The sequence below is a fragment of the Sturnus vulgaris genome, chromosome 17, assembly GCF_052056855.1.
Source record: "Sturnus vulgaris isolate bStuVul1 chromosome 17, bStuVul1.hap1, whole genome shotgun sequence".
Lineage (NCBI taxonomy): Eukaryota > Metazoa > Chordata > Aves > Passeriformes > Sturnidae > Sturnus > Sturnus vulgaris.
In genome coordinates this window covers 5,492,895-5,510,101 of record NC_142259.1, presented here as the reverse complement: position 1 = coordinate 5,510,101, position 17,207 = coordinate 5,492,895, and the positions used below count along the sequence as shown (strand labels likewise).

General features: G+C 45.4%; 2 protein-coding genes across 4 annotated transcripts in view; both read right to left on the bottom strand.

Moving 5' to 3' along the window:
- The window catches only part of COL9A3 (collagen type IX alpha 3 chain), a 34,147-nt gene extending 27,958 nt beyond the window's left edge, over nt 1-6,189 (bottom strand). For both annotated transcript variants that reach the window (XM_014873928.2, XM_088174777.1), the window contains exons 1-2: nt 4,382-6,189; nt 3,151-3,228 (exon numbers count right to left, since the gene is read on the bottom strand). In XM_014873928.2, coding sequence (XP_014729414.2) covers nt 3,151-3,228; nt 4,382-4,768 — 465 coding nt within the window. In that variant the 5' untranslated portion in view covers nt 4,769-6,189. The remainder of the gene's footprint in view (nt 1-3,150; nt 3,229-4,381) is intronic.
- Nucleotides 6,190-6,340: 151 nt separating this feature from the next.
- Nucleotides 6,341-16,945, bottom strand: OGFR (opioid growth factor receptor). 2 transcript variants are annotated; one of them, XM_088174778.1, is made up of 9 exons: nt 16,660-16,945; nt 14,937-14,990; nt 13,076-13,120; nt 12,334-12,396; nt 11,951-12,035; nt 11,525-11,603; nt 11,006-11,072; nt 10,581-10,729; nt 6,341-9,780 (listed from the first exon to the last, which is right to left on the bottom strand). In XM_088174778.1, the coding sequence occupies exons 1-9, from the start codon at nt 16,858-16,860 to the stop codon at nt 8,448-8,450; spliced, it is 2,076 nt and encodes a 691-aa protein (XP_088030904.1). In that variant the 5' UTR covers nt 16,861-16,945; the 3' UTR covers nt 6,341-8,447. The 2 variants fall into 2 exon arrangements, with proteins under 2 accessions (XP_088030904.1, XP_014729394.2); XM_014873908.2 differs by lacking the exon at nt 14,937-14,990.
- Nucleotides 16,946-17,207: the final 262 nt, after the last annotated feature.

Sequence of the window (17,207 nt, the reverse complement as noted above, 5' to 3'; positions counted from 1 at the left end):
TGTGGAATTTATAGCACGTTTCTATATTTACTGGGAAGGCTGTGGGCAAATCTCTGCAGCCTGGAGCTGCTCAGGATTTATGTCCTGCACCACTGACTGACCAGAGGTCCCTGAACAGAGGCATCTTTATGCTCTCCCTTGCTGAAGCAGCTCCTTCAGTGTCCTTTGCCCACAGCTTTTCCATAAATAGTTATCACTATCATGGCTGGGGAAGGTTCAGTGCCAAGGAAATGAAAGGAGCAGTTCTTTTGAAATGAAAAGACAGCTGGAAACGGCAGTAGGGGTGGTTTGCTCCCTCATCCAGCCCCTTGCATTTTTCCATGATTCTGTGGTGGGAAGCTGCACAGGGAGGTCACAGCACTAGCAAAGGCTGCTGGGCACATCTGAAACCTTGATCCTGCCTTGGTGGAGCCCTGCAGGAGCAGCAGAACTTCAGAGAGCCTCATCAGTGTTTGTACCCAAAGCCAGATCACTGGGAATTAGAGGCAAGGGCTGTCAGCAAAAGGAAATGCTCTCCTGGTGCTGTGGGAGAGGGAAGGAAGTTCACTCTCTCAGCAAGTCAAGCCAGGAGATAGAAAGCAGGGGGAAAGAAAAGGCTTGATTTTTTGAAAAGTGACAATTGCTTATTAGCAATTTCGGGAATTACATCCCCAGAAATAATTCACAGGAACTTGTCACTAATTCTTTCCATCAAAACATGCTGCTCCTAGTCTTGGGAGAGAGAGATTTTGCTTGTTACTGGGTATGAAATGAGAAGCTTGTTAAAGGCTTTAATTATAAAATATTTCAGAGGGACTTAATGTTGCAGCTCCCACTGAAAGGCAGGGATGAAAGCAAGATCTTTGAGAAACTGTGCTGTGGAGTTCATCCAAGGAGATAACCTGAATAATTCAGCTGCATGCTCTGCACCTCTCACTGCTCACAGTAAGAGACTGCTGAACACCTCAGCTCAAAGACATCCAGCAACACTTCCACACCATTTTCATCCAAAGTCCCCTGCCAAGATGACCTGGCTGGAGTAGCTTACAGAGTTCAGGAATACAGTGCAGAAAATTTTCAATTGCAAAAAAAAAAGTCTCAGTACCAAAAGAAAATGAAAATAATGGTTTCACTCTGCAGTGGCATAACTACCACTGCCACTCAGCATCCACATGACCCTCCCCATGCAGGAGCAGGAGAGTGTAGAACAGTGCTGAATTTTATATACCATCAAATTTTGGAGTGCAGTGACAAGAAAAGGGCAGCTCTTAAGCAGGGAGGCTGCGTGACTGCTCAACACCAGCCACAGCCCTGCATCTCCTCCTGTGCAATTCCTGAAAGGACTCCATGCCCTGCTGAAGAGCAGGAGCCATCCTGGAGCCTGCCCCTGGACTGCCAGACCCTTTAGCCTGACATCCTCTATCCATAGGAGGGATAGAGTTCAAGTCTGTTCAAATTAGAGAGTATTTCTGTGTAGACACAACTCCAGACCAAAGTTGGGACTGCAGGATTTTGCACCTTAAACATTAAACCTCTGCCATTTGATTCATTGGGACTAAGTTCTTCACATTAATAAGATGTTATGTGATCCTGTCCCACGGGGAGCCTCCCAAAGGTTTTAGTTGTGGATAAAGGGGTGTAGGTCCACATGACTGACACGGCCCTGGGCTCCTGTTTCCAAGAGCAATCAGAAGTGATGCTGGTGCTGTTCCAGAATTCAATATCCTGTAGAAAGAAGGAACTGAACAACTAGAGGGTTTCTGTCCCATTTCCTCTCTGCAGAAGTTGAAATTTGAAGTCTGAAGGGCTTCATCCTTCCCAAACTCTTCTTTTTGCTTCCACAGTGAATCACAGCCAGCCTTTCCCACAGTGTGCTGGCCACACCAGTGTCCTGCTGCAGGGACTCCACTGCTGCAAATGGGAACCAGTGTCCTTCTCCCTCTTCTGAGGTGTCCCCTGAGTTTTGTGACACCACGAAGAACAGTGGAAGCTGCCGAGGTGCCAGCTCTGAACATCTCACACTACAAAACCAGAGGGAGATTCCCAGCAGTACAGACTCCTTTAGCCAAAAGGCCACTCAGAGAGAGCAGTTGGAAATCAATGAGGTTCTCTCTTCAGCCCAGGCAGGCTCAGGGAGCCGCAGGGAAAGCTCCCCACTGCAGGCACAAACACTCCTTGTTCACCATGTACCAGAGAACTCATACATAATTTTTTTACCTCCTTATCCAAAAGAAAATGACCTGCATGGAATGAATAGATTTTTTCAACGTTGCTTGAGGGCCCAATTCCAATAAATGTACTTCAGACGAGCTTTAAAAACCCCTGCAATGTTCCACAAACAGCTCAGAGACACAAGAGCTGCTCAAACTGGAAATCGAAGCAGGAACCCAGACTTTTGCATTTGATGTGGCCTTGCTGAAGGTCCATCTGATGTTCATTTTATCCACTGCCAACTACAGGACACAACTCACTCCTTATCCAACAGATGCACAGAAGAAATATTTCAAATTTCTATAGAAACATCAATGACAAGTAACAGAACAAGTTTTCTCCTCCATTAAGTCCTGGCTTATGCAGTCTTCTCCCTCTGAGGGAGGTGTAAGGAGCTGCCTGCTGAAACAAAGGCTCTTCATTTTATTTGCCTTTTGGGCCACTACAAACTCACGTCTGGCAACACAAGAGCCAGATCCTGACACATCATGTGCCAAAATGAGGGATAACCGTGATTACAATATTGAAATAAAATTAATAGGACAAAAGCAGCGTCCAGTGCTGCATATTTGAGTCTCTTGTAGCCTCTCTGGAAATGTAGATGCTCTGAAGCATCACATAAATCTGTCTTTGAACTGCTGAACGTGTGCTGACCTCACACACATTGTATAGCCCTGCACTCAACCTTGTGCCAGAAGAGAAATATTCTGCTTTGCAAGCAGGCTCACAACGCCCTGAGCTCTCCCTGGGGACAGGGGATTGACCCTGCAAAGAACCTGCTCGGCTCCTGCACTTGCTGTTCAGACTCCTGTAGAACGAGGTCTCTTTCGAGGACAGTGATTTTCCAGGTCCCTCCCCCGAGGATGTCCAGAGGCTGCAGACCTGGAGAAGCAGAGCAGCTCCTCGGGCTCTGCCCCTGCCCCACCCCTCAGCGAGCCAGCCCTGCCCTGTGTCACTCACATCAATGCCGTCCTTGCCAGATGGTCCAGGGGGTCCTGGAGGTCCAGGAGGGCCTTGTGGTCCAATTCTCGGAAGGGACTGGGGGAAAAGTGAGAGACAAGAGCTTATTTTTCCATCAGAAGCAACACAGGGGCTAGATCAGAAATCAGTAGCCAAGTCCTACAGTTGAACCCTAAATCTGCACCTCCTGACAGCCTGGGTGAGCTCAGAGTTGCTGCAGAGCAGTGCAAGGCTCTTTGGAAACCTTTTTGACTGAGCACATTCCCAGCTCCTTTTACTGGTGGCCTATACTGGGAATGCAAACTGGTCACTGGGCAGCAAAGGCATTTCGTGGTATAGGAAATTGTTCAGACTACAGGAACATTTTGGGTTGAGCAGAGGAGGAAATGCAAAGCCCATGGAGAAGGTGCCAAGTGCTTGGTAGAAATAATTAATTGATAGCCCCAGTCTGATGGGGTGATGACAAAGCCAGGCAGACACCAATGAAGACAAGAGCAGAAAGGGGAAGTCTCCTCTCTGAGCAGGATGCCACTTCAAAATCTGGGATTTTGGAAAGGTCTGAGGTGGGGGGGGAAGGAAAAAAAGGTCCAATAAATGACTTCTGTATGGAGAGGGCTCCAGAGAGCAACTTACTGTAGCTTCAGGGAACAAAGGTTTCATTGTAGAAGCAGCTCTGCTCACAGCAGAGTTCTGAATTCCCAAGCCAGGCTGCAAAAATTCCTCACTAACAATGAAAAACTCACTGAGGAGTCACTTCCCCAGACAATAATATGAACAGCAGACAGGGAAGTTTAATACAGCTTCATGTCTCAAGTGAGCAAGGGTTAAATATGCTGTTAGGGTAAAATTTGAAAATTGATTGCCGGATGAGTAAGAAATTGTGATTCAGATAAAGACCCAGATCAGATCAGTTTCGCTGGAAATCTGTTACTTCATTGTAAAAGCAAACGTTTTCTTGCATCAAAAGATCTTCCCTTTCCAAGGCTTTCCCTTTCATAATTTCAGTCCTGAATGGGAAAACAGCACTTCAAAAATATAAAGCATCAGTTTTTACACCTACCCACACAGGTACAAACCCAGGCACACATTTATAATAAACTTTAGAATAATAACCTGCCTATTGCCACGTTTCACCCCACAGGTACAACACACACCGACCATTCTTTTTTACCCTTAAAGGTTTTTCCTTGAGAAACAAGGAGGCACATGAGACACAAATGAGGTTTCTCACCTGAGCTGATGCTGTGGCCAAGAGCTGACACAGGGAAAGGAGCCCAAGAGCAGAGAATCCAGCCATGGTGCCCAGGCTCTGCCTCTCTCTCCTCCAGGGCAGCCAAACCCTTTCTCCTCCAGGGTCCAGCAGATCCCTCCTCCTCCTCCCGGGGCTCAGCTTACAGAGCAGAGACTCCTCGCCTCCAGATAAACCTGTGGCTCCAGCTGGAGCAAGGGAGAGGGGCCGAGCTTGGAGGAGAGGTGGGAGAAGGAGGGGGAGCAGCAGGCAGGCAGAGCAGCTCTCATTCCTGCCCTGCTGGGCAGCCCCAGCCTCCTGCTCCAGGAGCAAAACTGGGCTACTCCAGCTGCAAATAAAAAGCTGGTCCTTAGGTCTCACCCAGGACATTTCCCAAAGCCCATCACCACCTCTGGGCTGGACAGGTAAAAAGCGACACAGTGAGTTTTTGGCCTGAGGCCACCTAACTCCAGCACGGACATTAACCAACCTGCAACAGTGCACGATCACTACAGAGAAATGCACTTACTGCCTGCTTTGCAAGGTCTTTTGTTATCTCTGGAGGTTGTTCACATCTGTTTTTATTTTTTTAGGGTGATCTGAAGAGCACTGATTCCTTGAGAAGTGATGAACGCTGGTCAGAAAACAATCACAGACACATACAAGGAGGAAGGAAAAAGAAGGAACATCCTCAAAGCCACAAAGAAATATTTGAAATATTGCAAGAAAGGAAGAGGACAGTTCCCTGCCTGGTGATCCCAAATGGCAACAGATTCATGAAGATGCATCTCCTGCAATGAGCTTCACGATTTCCTTTATTGTTTTAAGACAATTTCATACCAAGCAGGGCTTGGAAGTGGAGAGGAACAGTGGCCAGAATCCTCAGGGCTGAAATGACATAGCTCATCTGGTTAAGAATACAAGTAGAAAAATCAAAGCCTAGGAACTGAAATACCTGATTTTAGCTTGGCATCTTTACAGCAGGAGGCTCGTAGGAACACACAGTGTTTGTCCAGCTCCCCAGCAGTCAGTATTCCCAGAGCTTTGGCAGAGGGATAAACGACTCAGATTTATCAAGTTCCCACAAGATTCTGTGGAACAGGCAGTTGGGGACAGAAAGGAAAAATGTCTCTAAGTCTTCTGATGGCTTCTGAGTAACTGGGATCCTTTATTAGATACCTCAAACCCCAAAGAGGGAGAGCAGCTTTGCACAGCTTGTACCTCCTCCTCCACACTGAGGCAAACTGATGGTAGGAGGGAAGGCAAAGCAGACCCAAATTCCTCAGCCACACCTTGTCCAGAGCAAACCACGGCCTGGGGGGCTGCAGGTGGAGCCTGCCCATGACCAGCACAGGAAAGGCCCTGGGAGTGCTCACCTCCAAGAGAAAATAAATCCTGAACCGAAGCTCCTACAGCCAGGCTGGGCAGTGCCCTCCTGCCTGGAGCCCCAGGGGATGCTCAAGCAGAGTCCTGGTTGATCTGCAGAGCACCACAACACCTGTGGGAGAAGAGCTGCAAAAGCAAGGCAAAACATTCTGAAACATTCTGAAACATCCAGACACCCCATCCCTGGAAGGTCAAAGCCAGGCTGGATAGGGCTCTGAGCCACCTGGTCCAGTGGAAGGTGTCCCTGCCCTTGGCAGGGAGGTTGGACCAAAACAAACTCTGAGGTCACTTCCAACCCAAACCATTCTGTGATTCTATGATTTCCAAGCACGTCATTAAACAAGCAGCATAGGGAGGTTCTTTTCCCCAAAAACATTCACTGGGAATTTTTTACAGATGGAGGAAGACTGGGCATCATCTCCACAAGGAAGAAACAGCAGGTATGTGCCATGGTGAGCCCAGCGGAGCTCCACTTGTTGGAGGGAACCAAGCAAGAGCTCATGGTTCCAGGGGGATGGGTAAATACATGGGCATATCTTACCATCAAAGATGAAAAAATATAAATGGAAACTGATATGCATTAAAGTCATGCTTTAATAGGGGAATTAACATACCAGACTCTGTGATACAGCTCTGAGTGCTGGGTAACACCTTGTGAACTCACCACACACACCCACAGCCAAAACTAAACCTGGCAGGAGAGGGAAGAAGTTGGTTTGAGCATTCACTCCAGGCTGGGGCTCACAGTGAAATCCCATTAAACACAAAACCAAACCCCACCATAACAAGACAGAGGATCTATGCCCCCCTGAGCACATATTCACAATCAAAATTTCATTAAATAAGAAAATTACTATAAATCTGTACAAAAGCCACAATTAACAATTCTTAGGAATCTGTTAGGAAAGAATTCTCACTCAACATCTTCAAGTATTTTTATCTGTAGTTAAGTGTATTCTTACTGGCTATTTAATCCATCTGTTCTTAAGAAGAAAGAAGTATTTTAAAACATTAAAGCCTTTTTTCAGTACACATGTGACCATGAACATCAGATGTTAAGCCTGCAGATTTTTATTCCCACACACATGTGGCATACTGGATCAGAACCTACTGTCTGGGAAGGTAAATTACCCCTCAAATTCCTTGAAAGATAAGGCTTCTCAAGAGCTGTTGCAGAGAAAAAAAAACATTGACATTGCACAAGCTGCTGCATCTGCTCTCTGACCATCTCCGACACAAACCAAAAAGCACCAAAGAACCTCAAAACAAACCCAAACAACCTGAGCAAACAGCAAGTCCAGACCTTCAGGCTGTTGGACACAATTTCCCCTGCTTCATGAAACAGATTCTCTGTTGCAAATTTTTAGGAGTGAAGGTGCTAAACTGTTTTAATGCTCCTTCAGACTCGGTGGAATATCGTGTAAGTGTAGCAGAACAGCTGACAGGGAGGTCAGGAACACCGAGGCACGCAAAGAGCTGGCAAGGTCTGAAAGTAAATTCTTGAGGGCTAGAAATGAACGAACCAGACAAGCGTAGCCTCTCCAATTAACGTTTCAATTAACTGCCCCACAAAGCCCAGTGGTTTCCAGACATGCTGCACTGGAACATGCCCTGGCTGTCTGACATTAAAGGCAAAGCAATCCTGCCCTAAGTAGGAAACGAGTTGGATCTGACACATCAAACCTCACACCATGGGCCTGCAGGAAAGAGCTCCTCCAGGCCACTGCAAATCACCAGCAAAGGCTGAAAAAAATGCACTGGGAAATATTTGTGCTGTTTTGGCAATGGAGAGATGAGGGCCTTTGAAACAGTCATGGACACAAAAATCTGTGGAAGACTATAAAGGATATAAGTGTGGGAAAACTTGGGGAAGAGCAGCTCTAAACAGTTTTACGCAAAATTTGGAGTTTTTTTCTCTTAGAAAGTCTTAGTTGGCAACTTGTAGTCCTAATTCTAACAAGAACTACAAAGCAACCTCTGTAGGGATAAAGAGAAATAATTACTCAGCACTTTGCACCTCAGAGAACAGAATCTCTACACAAAGGTTCATACTGGTCAGAGACACATTTTGGCTACAGTTTTTATCCCAGTTAAAGCCAAACCTACTTTCCTTACCAGAGGAGAGGCAACTATAATGAATAATTTGAAATCCATATACTCATCTCTTTTAGAGAAACAGCACATTTGCCAGGAAAAAACTCCTGGTAAGGTACAGCCTTTCACAATAATAAACAAAGTTACACAGCAGTAGAAAGGCCTGGCAAATTAGGTCATGCTGTCTTTACATTAAAAATTGCGTCTTTAATAAATAGTTAAGTAATTCATACAAGGAGACATCACTTTTCCTCTTCTCTTTCAGTAGGGACATAATCAGAATCAAAGCCAAGTGCAAAAATCCCCGTTCCTCCAAGATAGCCCTGAACAACAGATAAAACCCAGGAACAGGACATGGCCTGTCCGTGAAGATGAGTAAATGCAGAGTTTTCCTCTTTAGGGTAACCAAGAGCCAGATGTCAGTGAGTTTACTAGAGATGATTAAAAAACCATGGAAGAGTGAAAGTGAGACAGGGGCCAGCTGGATCATCCCAAAGGAAATTTATTCAGTTCTCCAAGCCAGCAAAGCTGGCTCCCAGCAGACAGGGCAGTGCCACCTCCACTGGCTCGGGCGCTCACTGTGCTGCTCTCACTCTGCTGCATTCTCAGAGCCTTCACCTTTTTCTGGTGGGACCTCAGCACTGTTCTCTTCAGGACAAGGGGGTGTCGTGCTCTGCTCATGACTCTCTGGAGTTTGCTTCTTGTCTGTGTCTTCTGCTTGCCCCTTTTCACCTGCTTTTTCCTGCTGTCCTACCCCATCTAGTTCACTTTTGTCCCCCAGCAGTTTACTGTTGCAGTGGTGCTGATCACCCTCTGCTGAGTCTTGATCTTCACCTGACTTGCAGCCATCCTTGATTGGAGCAGTGCAGTCAGTCCTGGGGAGCCTGGAAGCAGCCAGGGATCTCACCTCCCCATCATCTGCATCACCACCACCACTCCCCTTCTCACTTGGCACTTCCACAGCTTCATTTTTCTCACTGTCCTTTTCTTTTCCAGCCTCACCGTTGACAGCAGATGGATTTGCCTTGGCACCAGAGGCTGAGGGCCCCATGCTCAGGTTTATGGCCAAATTGACTGGTTTGTTTCTCAATGTTTTTTTATCAACTTTCCTGCGTTTCACAGCTGCATCCGTGGCCTCTGGCACTGCAGGCTCTTTGGTGCTTGAATCATCTTCCTTCAGTGCTTCCTGATTCTCTTCTGCCTGGGAGACTGGGTCTGAGGAGGGGATCTCTGCATCAATTGCACACTCTCCCAGATTATGGGAAATGTTTTCAATATCAGCAGAGTTTTTCAATGATCTATCCCCTTTAGCATCTGCCAAACCTGCATTCAGTTTTCTCTTCTTGCTCTCCTTTGTGCAGTCATTCTCTGCAGTACCCTGTCCTTCTTCAGCTTCACTTTTTAAATCCTTTTCCTCCAGTTGGGCAAATGAGGCTTCTTTCTCCTCTTCATCATCTCCTACCTTCAAAACACACTTGCTTATCTTCTCATCACTCATTTCAGGCTGCAACTCTGCAGCATCTCCAGCTTCCTGTTCCACCTCTGGAGACTGGTTCTGATCCTTCTCCACAGAATCACCACATTTTTGACATGGAGCGTCCTGTTTATCCTCAGGCCTTTGGTGCAGCTGTGGCTTGGCAGAGCGGGGTCTGTACTTCTGGAGTTTGTCACGAGGCCCCCACACGAAGCTGCTCTGAGGTTTGAAGTGTTGCCAAGCATAGTGGACGAGTTCTCTCCTCTTCTCTTTGCTTCTGACAGTGAACAGGAAGTAATCCAAGGCACTTCTCTTGACATTTGGTAATGTCTCCTCGACAAGAGTTTCTGTGAGGAAAAACTTCACCAAGTGCACTTGATAGTCTTCATGTCCCATCTCCCCCAGGCACTTCAGGATGCGAGTAATCCTCAAATTGTTGTGGCTGAACCTGAGGGAAACAGATAAGCAAAGCTGTCAAGGGAAACTCTTACAAGTCACTGTGAACCTCTGAAGCATCTGCAAAATGTTTTATTATCAATTGACTGTGAGCCATTAAAGACTATTAGACAATACAAATGGGAGCACAGGTGGGCTTACTTTTAAAGCACCCACTGCTGTTGTTTACCTTCAGCAGCTCCTTTCTAACCCTCCCTGGGCTGATGGGATTCATCATCTCAGCTGCTTGGAAAGGTTTTGGCTTTCTGAATCAGCCACTAGTAAGTCACCACACTGGGGCAGACACACAAGTCCTGCCCCTGACAGAGACACTCCAGGGAAAGTCTGTAGTATTGAGAATACAGGCATGAAAGGATGCTACCAAAACCTCAGGACTTAAGCTAAATACAGCTGTTTTTTCCTTTCTAACAGTTGATAGACTTCAAGTTGTTTTTCGTTTTGTGATTATGCCCACTCCTTTCAAGAGGCTAATATCACCAGGAAGGGTCGTTACTTACTCCACAAAACCTGCATTAATATAGAACCAGACCATTTGCAGAGCACTTTTCAAACAAGGACTCAAATCATTTTACACATATTAAGGGTGCTTCATAAACCATCAGGGAACCATACAGAAAGACTTCTATTTTGTAGTTTAACAGAATAAAAGTTAAAATTACTTTCACTAGATAACATTTATCAACAAAAGTCTCCATTCCTCAACGGCTGAGGATTTCCTAGGCATTGACTTTTTTTCCCCCTTCAAAGAAATGCCTGGCTGCAGTAAATGCTCAACAGCATCAACACACTCACCTGTTCAAGTTTTCAAAGCGTTCACGCCAATTCTCTGCTCTCTCAAGTTCTCCAGTTTCTTCGTTGACCAGGTTGATTCCATAAAATCCCAGCATGAGTTTGTAAGCACGGATAAACCTGTCCATAACTTCCTTGGACTTCCTAAAGGCCTGAACACAAGACACAGCAATTATTGAAAGGTGCAACTCCCTAATTACCTGCACCAGATTAATTGGCCCCTGAATTCTAAACAAGGGTTGATTGTATCACTAAGTATTTCATTTGATGACCTAAGACAGGTAACTGCTTCACTGTGAGCTCTGTGCACACTAAAAACCCAAGGAAATAATGGAAAAAACACTAGGCTTCAAATATAAGGTATTTAGGGGAAATTCTAACATCCTTCAGATCTCAAAGAAAAAAAGGCAAAAGCTTAAAATAAATACCTGGATTTCTTGACAGGTGAGTGGCCTGGCACGCCAGTTCATCCCATGTTCACGTAAAGGGAACAGCCTGAAGGAAAAGAAATTTTTGGGCCAGATGAGCAAAGATGACATCCAACCTAAGGTACCCAACTTGTTAGAACCAAAACAAGATTCCAAAACTTGTGATATCACAGGCATCTCTCAGAGAACTCCCATCCTTACAGACACAGAAGTCATTTCCTAGTAAATCCCTCCCATAAAAGCATTGTCTACACCAGTAACAAAAAAACCTGGCTTATGTGGATCTCTCTCCTTGCCTTAACTTTGTGCTCCAAGACACACAAATGACTGAGATCTATTGCCACAGCTACACTGGAAACCTCGGTTTTCAGGAGTTCCAGTGCTTTGCTTCCTGAGGAATGCAACTCAATTAACTAAATTAACTAATTCTGGGTCTTGTGTGAAATCAGGAATACACATCCACCTGACACTTAAAACAGGCACAACTAGAGAGACACTGTGCTCATGCAGACAATTTACCATTGTATGTAAGAATGGTTTTCTTCCAGTGTTTCATACTTGTCTGCCCAAGATGAAAGGAGAGTTTCAATAAACACACCTGCAAGGAAAAGGAAAAGGTCAGGCAGGAAATGACACCAAACTAAAATGAATGTTAGCCAGTCAGTCACACCACACAGCTCGCTACCAAGATCCAGATATTTGCACACAGGCATTAGCTTCTCCAACAAGACAACCAGCCAAAAAAATACCTTAACCAGAGTATTAAGGAAAATACAACAGGAACATTTTAAAATGGACATTCTTGGTGGATTTTTGTTTGGCTTGGGTGGTGGCTTTGGTTGGTTGTTTGGTTTAGGTTTTTTATGGTCTCACATGGATTAAACTACTCTTTCATCAACCAGCTGCAGCAGATGGCATCAAACAACCACCACACAAGGCACTCACCATGGGGCACAAAAGCAATTTCATTTTTATAAAAGCTTAAGTTCCACATCTCTTCTTCCTCCTCATTCTCTGTATCTTTCAAGTCCTGGAGATGAGAACAAGAAATGAACAAGCAGCAACCTTCTAAAAGGCAGTAATCACTCCAACACTTCTCCTTGCTTTCCCTCACATTCCCTACACATTTCAAGCTAAATCCTCAAAATGTGCTTCGGGAAAAGTAGCACCTTGTTTCTGATGCACCCACACACACCATCCCTTCCCCCTCACAAATGAATCCTCAGAAGGTGCTGAGCCTGTAAATGCAAAGGCAAAAGGGTGCTCCCAAATGTAGGAAGAAGTGTTCTTGAAGGCAGAAGTGCTGAGGAGGAGCCCAGAGCACGTACTGGGTAATGGTTTCTGTATCTCTGCAGGTCTCTCGCCGCACTCCAGTTGCGCCTCCCACTGCACTGGAGAGAAGAGACAGAGCAGAGATTCAGAGTGAAATCCCCTTCTGCAAAATAAAATAAAATAAAATAATGCCCTGACTGAATTCAGCAGCTCCCACAGGTTCCCCTGCACTTTGCACTTCCAGCACCCCCAAAGCCAACCAGACTGGTGCTGTAGTCATGTCCCTGCATTCCTGAAGATAAATTTAAACCAAGAGAAGTTAACATCATCTCCTGTAAACAAAATACTCTTTTTTCCTTCTCATCTTATTAATCAAGGCTTTTATGCCTTATGTATATATTTTATCACACTCGGGTTTGCCAATGGAAATGATAACAAGCTGGAGAGCCTACATAAGAAAATGCCATTGTTTTTCTTTAACTCCAAGGTTTTAAAACAAGACCTGTCTCTGAGTTGCTATAAACCCTAATGAAGACAGAGGCTAGACCTTCAAATGGTAGAATTTAGGATGCAGAAATATCTCTTGAATTCAAGATTCTTATTCCCTGCAGACCTTGCTGAAATAGAAATTTTCTTTACCATTGCTTTGTGCTCAAGATCAGCCTTGCTAATTTAGACAGTGGATGGCAACAGAACCACAGGGTCACGTTAGATATTTATTTTATTGGACTTCTCTTCCAATCATAATCTTCATTATTACCCATCTTCCCATGTAATCAAGTTTTATGTCAAGCCTACCTGAAAACCTCTCCAAGACAGCAGTGAAGAATTTGAGCTTTGATCCTGAAAACAAAAAGCATTTAGTTGGAACATTTTGAAACCAAAGTTCACTAAAAAAATAAAAAAAGAGATACAAAATGAGAATACCCACAGCAGTGACTCACAGGATCCCTATTAGTTGCCAAGTGACAGATTTACCTAGTTACAGCTGAATTCACTCTATTTTATGCATAATTCAAATTTCTACAGAGAAAAACCTGTGGTACCACATGAAGTAGGCACCAGGTTCTCATCACAGATGTGCTAGATTCATTCCAAGTGTCACATTTAGACAGAATTCACAAAGACCAGCTTCATTTCCCCCTCTGAACTTCAGGGAAATAGAAGTATGGCTTAGTTTAAAGTGCATTTTAACTGAAATATATGCATATTTATTTATACATTTGATTACCTCAATGATAGAGAATTTTGTTACACTTCACAAGCAACACAGACAGGTTTAATATTGCTGAGTGCTGAACCATCTTATCCCAAACCATGACAGCATTTTACAGTGTTCTGTGAATTGAGAACTACCAAAAGGAAGAAGACTGCTCATGAATAAAAAGCACTCAGAGGGCACAGTCAGAGGTTTCAATGCCAGCTCACAGAGAGAACAGGGAAGTTAGGAAATGAGGGTAAGATGTGCACAGTCTTGCAAAACAAGCATTAAAAGAAACTTAGAAGAAAGAAGCAGCAAAAACTCCCCCAAGTTACTTCATAATCTCATTTGGTATTTCTTAACATCACATGCACAGAGAGAAATAAAACCACTTTCTAACAACACTGATCACTAGTTCATTAATTATTAAGACAGGAATTGGTCAACATCTGTAGCACCTTGCTCTAATGAAGTCACCCATTCAGCTGTCCTGATGACAGTTATGTGGCATTAATGACAATTTTGTTCCCAATTACCAAATAATCCCAAAAATCCTTCACATTTAAGGTTCTAAAGTAATATCCTTGAACACAGGCAGGAAAGGAGCACAGCAGACTGGGTCTCACTCAAAAGAGAACTGGTTTGCTGAAGAGTCATTGCAGATACAGATGCCATGCCATGGTGTAAGGGGCTATAAGAGACTTGTCCAGAAGGAAGCCAAATGCAGGGAAAGGGCAATCTGGAGCACAGCAATCCAGAGAATAAAATGAGGAAGCAAAGAGAGAAAAACTCAGCTCTGCATCCCCAAGCAGGTGTTGTTTCTAGGTCTCTACAAACTTCCAAATTAAGGCCTTTCCTTCCAGGTAAGAAACACAAACTAAACAGCAAGGCTGAAACTTCCCTGTAGAAATCAAATACTTTTTTTTTTCCTCACAGCAAAACTAAGTGGGTTTCATGCTCCAAACCTGTATCACACCAGGCAGAATGTGCATTGCTGTGGGAAGAGCAAGAGAAGCAGAGAACATAGCCAGGAGAGGGTGACAGAAAGAGGATCTGGCTGAGAAATCAGCTGGAAAGCTGCTGTAACCAAAAGGGATGTGGATTGTGAACCAGGCACAGGAACAAGAAAGATGAGAGCCCAGAAGAGTGAAACTTTTTGTTGATGGAGATTTAAGAGAAGGCAGGACCATGGGGGTTGTTATTAAAACAGCTGATCATGAACTGCAGGCCTTACAGCAGTTTCAGAGGGAACTCCTTAAAATGAACACAATCCCCAAAGTTTTCAAAGCTCATTTACAGAAGCTGAAGGCACTGAAATGCAAAAGAGCTGGAAAGACACACCTGCAGGAATTTCAGGCCGTGAACATTTGCAGAGACAAGTGAAATGCAGAGACAGAAGCAGAATTTTAAGCTTGTTTTAAAAGTGCATAGTGAAAATAACAATAAAAAAACTCTAACCTCAATACCAAAGAAAGACAATAGCTGCTTCAGGACTAAAGAAAACCATCCAGGCTGAGGGGAGAAGAATGAGAATTAGTGTAAAACAAGCAGAAGTAAGAACAAGTTAGGGAAATTGATCCATGCCTTTGACAGGCTGCAAAGGCAAAAATGGCTAGCAGAAGATTTACTGCTCTTTATGCATTCACTCTCAGTGCCCTTACAATTTTTTGGGCACTGTCAGAGGTGACTACACATTCATCACTGCAGGAAGAGCTCCTATTTAAAAACGCAGAATAATATTCCAGAGGCTGTAAGCCTCAGGGACAACATCCTCCTTTGTAAGGCAAAGCTGGAGAAGTCCACTCCCTGGAGTGAGAAAATGGTCCTTGCTTTTACAATTGCCACCTTCGAGAGCTGCTCTAAGGAAAAAAAAAAAAAAAAAGAACCTGAAGAACAAACACATTCAAACAGAATAATAGGAATGTTCTAGAGTTATTAAAGCTTGTGAACTCCAGCCACGTACAAAAAGTTGATAGGGTGCACTTAACGCAAAAAACTTCAAAGGAAATCCCTGCCTCTTCCCTTCAGAATTACAGCTACTCCACCCAAAATACCTTTGGCCTTTCCCAGATCTATGCACGCAGAGAATTTATTTTTCCTTCAAAAGTGCTCATTTCTATATTTTAATGCTTATTAAGCAAAAAAAAAAAAAAAGCATAATATGAATCTCTTTTAAAAGTATATTAATTAGAAAGCTTTCTTTGCCTATTTATCTTCTAAAGATAAGGATGAGACGCTGAAACGAAACTCGAAGTGGCTTCCCTTTCCCAGAAAGGGGAGGAGTTAAAGGACTGTACCGTGTGTTGCCTGACATAGGAAGTACTGAAAAGGAACAAGTTGCATTTGCCAAAGCAATGCTGGAGAAGAAATTACTGACACCCAATGTCAAACTGAAAAACCGATGCTATTAACAGAAACATCAGATAAGACTAACAAATTCGTTTTATTTCAAATAAATATTATTTTAAGGCACCAGACACAAGTGCTTGTGCTTTGCAGCGCTTTGCACAAAACTGCACACGTACATCTAGTTTTTAAAACACACCATTTTTTGGTTTTCTAAGTTGCTCTACACTCACTCCCTAAGAAATAAAACATGTCTACGAGAAATGAAGAGTTACAGCTCATTTTTAAAATTGAGCAGATGTTATGTAATGGATTTTTACTGATGGCATGAAAGAGCCTAGGGAAGGCAACCGTACAAAGCTGAGGATACCAAACAAAAACTTAAAAGCACATCAATGCCAAATCCAGGAGCCATCAGCAGTGGGGAACAGGCAGGTGCCACACACAACACAGAGTGGGATAAAGTATCACATTATAGGGAAAGGTGGGGAAAACAAATCAAACCCCAGCTCATGGCAATGGAATGGATCTTGAGGAGTCATGAAGTGACAGCATCCCTGTAAGCCCCCCTTCTCCAGGGGGATTTTGTTTCCTCAAGATGAGAGCAAATTCCGAGCTGAGGATCCCCCGAGGGCCGCGGGGCCTCCCCCGGCACCGAGCTCGTCCTTCCCGTCCCGAGCAGCGGCTCCGACGGGCAAGAGAACGGGCACGTTGTCTCTGACGGGAGAACGGGCAAGGCAGGCCCGGGAAGGAGCTCCGGCTGCGGGGCCCGGGCATGAAGGGCTGGAACGGGTCCCCTCAGGCCTCGCTCGGTGCCCGTGTCCCCCTCACGCACCTGGCTGTGCCGGCAGCCCCGCGCCCGGCCCGGCCCCGGCTGCTCCTCCGCATCCTCCGCCGCCGCTCCCTCCGGCTCGCCTCCGCCGCCATCCTCCTCCTCCTCCTCTTCCTCCCCCTCCCAGGTGGAGTCGTACTTCCAGAGGCTCGCCTCGTCCTCCGCCTCGTCCTCCTCCGCCCTGAGGCTGAACCAGGCCGCCATGGGGAGGTGAAGAGAAAGGGAAAGCGAAAGAGAGCAGGGAGCAGCGGCGGGGCGGCCCTTCCGCCCGCCCGAGCGCACAAAGCCCGGGCACGTGTGGGGGGGGGACCGCGGGAAGGAAGCGCGGCCACGCCCCGCCCCCTTCCTGCGCCGCCGCCCCCCATTGGCTGCCGCCCGCGCGCGCCCTGCGCCCGCCCGCACCGCGCCCGCGGGATCCGGGCGGAGCGGGGCAACGGATCTCGCCCGGCATAAAGGGATCAAAGAACAGCGGCCCCAAAGAAGGGATAAAAGAACAGCATCTCCAAAGAAACGGTAAAAGAACAGCATCCCCAGCCTCGTCCGGCAAAAGC

Coding starts and splice junctions, on each gene's coding strand:
- OGFR (XM_088174778.1), bottom strand. CDS start 16,860: ATGGCGGCCTGGTTCAGCCTCAGGGCGGAGGAGGACGAGGCGGAGGAC. Junction 13,121..14,936: donor TGTCTTTCTTTGGTATTGAG/GTTAGAGTTTTT, acceptor TTTTGTTTTCAG/GATCAAAGCTCAAATTCTTC. Junction 11,073..11,524: donor AACCATTCTTACATACAATG/GTAAATTGTCTG, acceptor CTTTTCCTTCAG/GCTGTTCCCTTTACGTGAAC.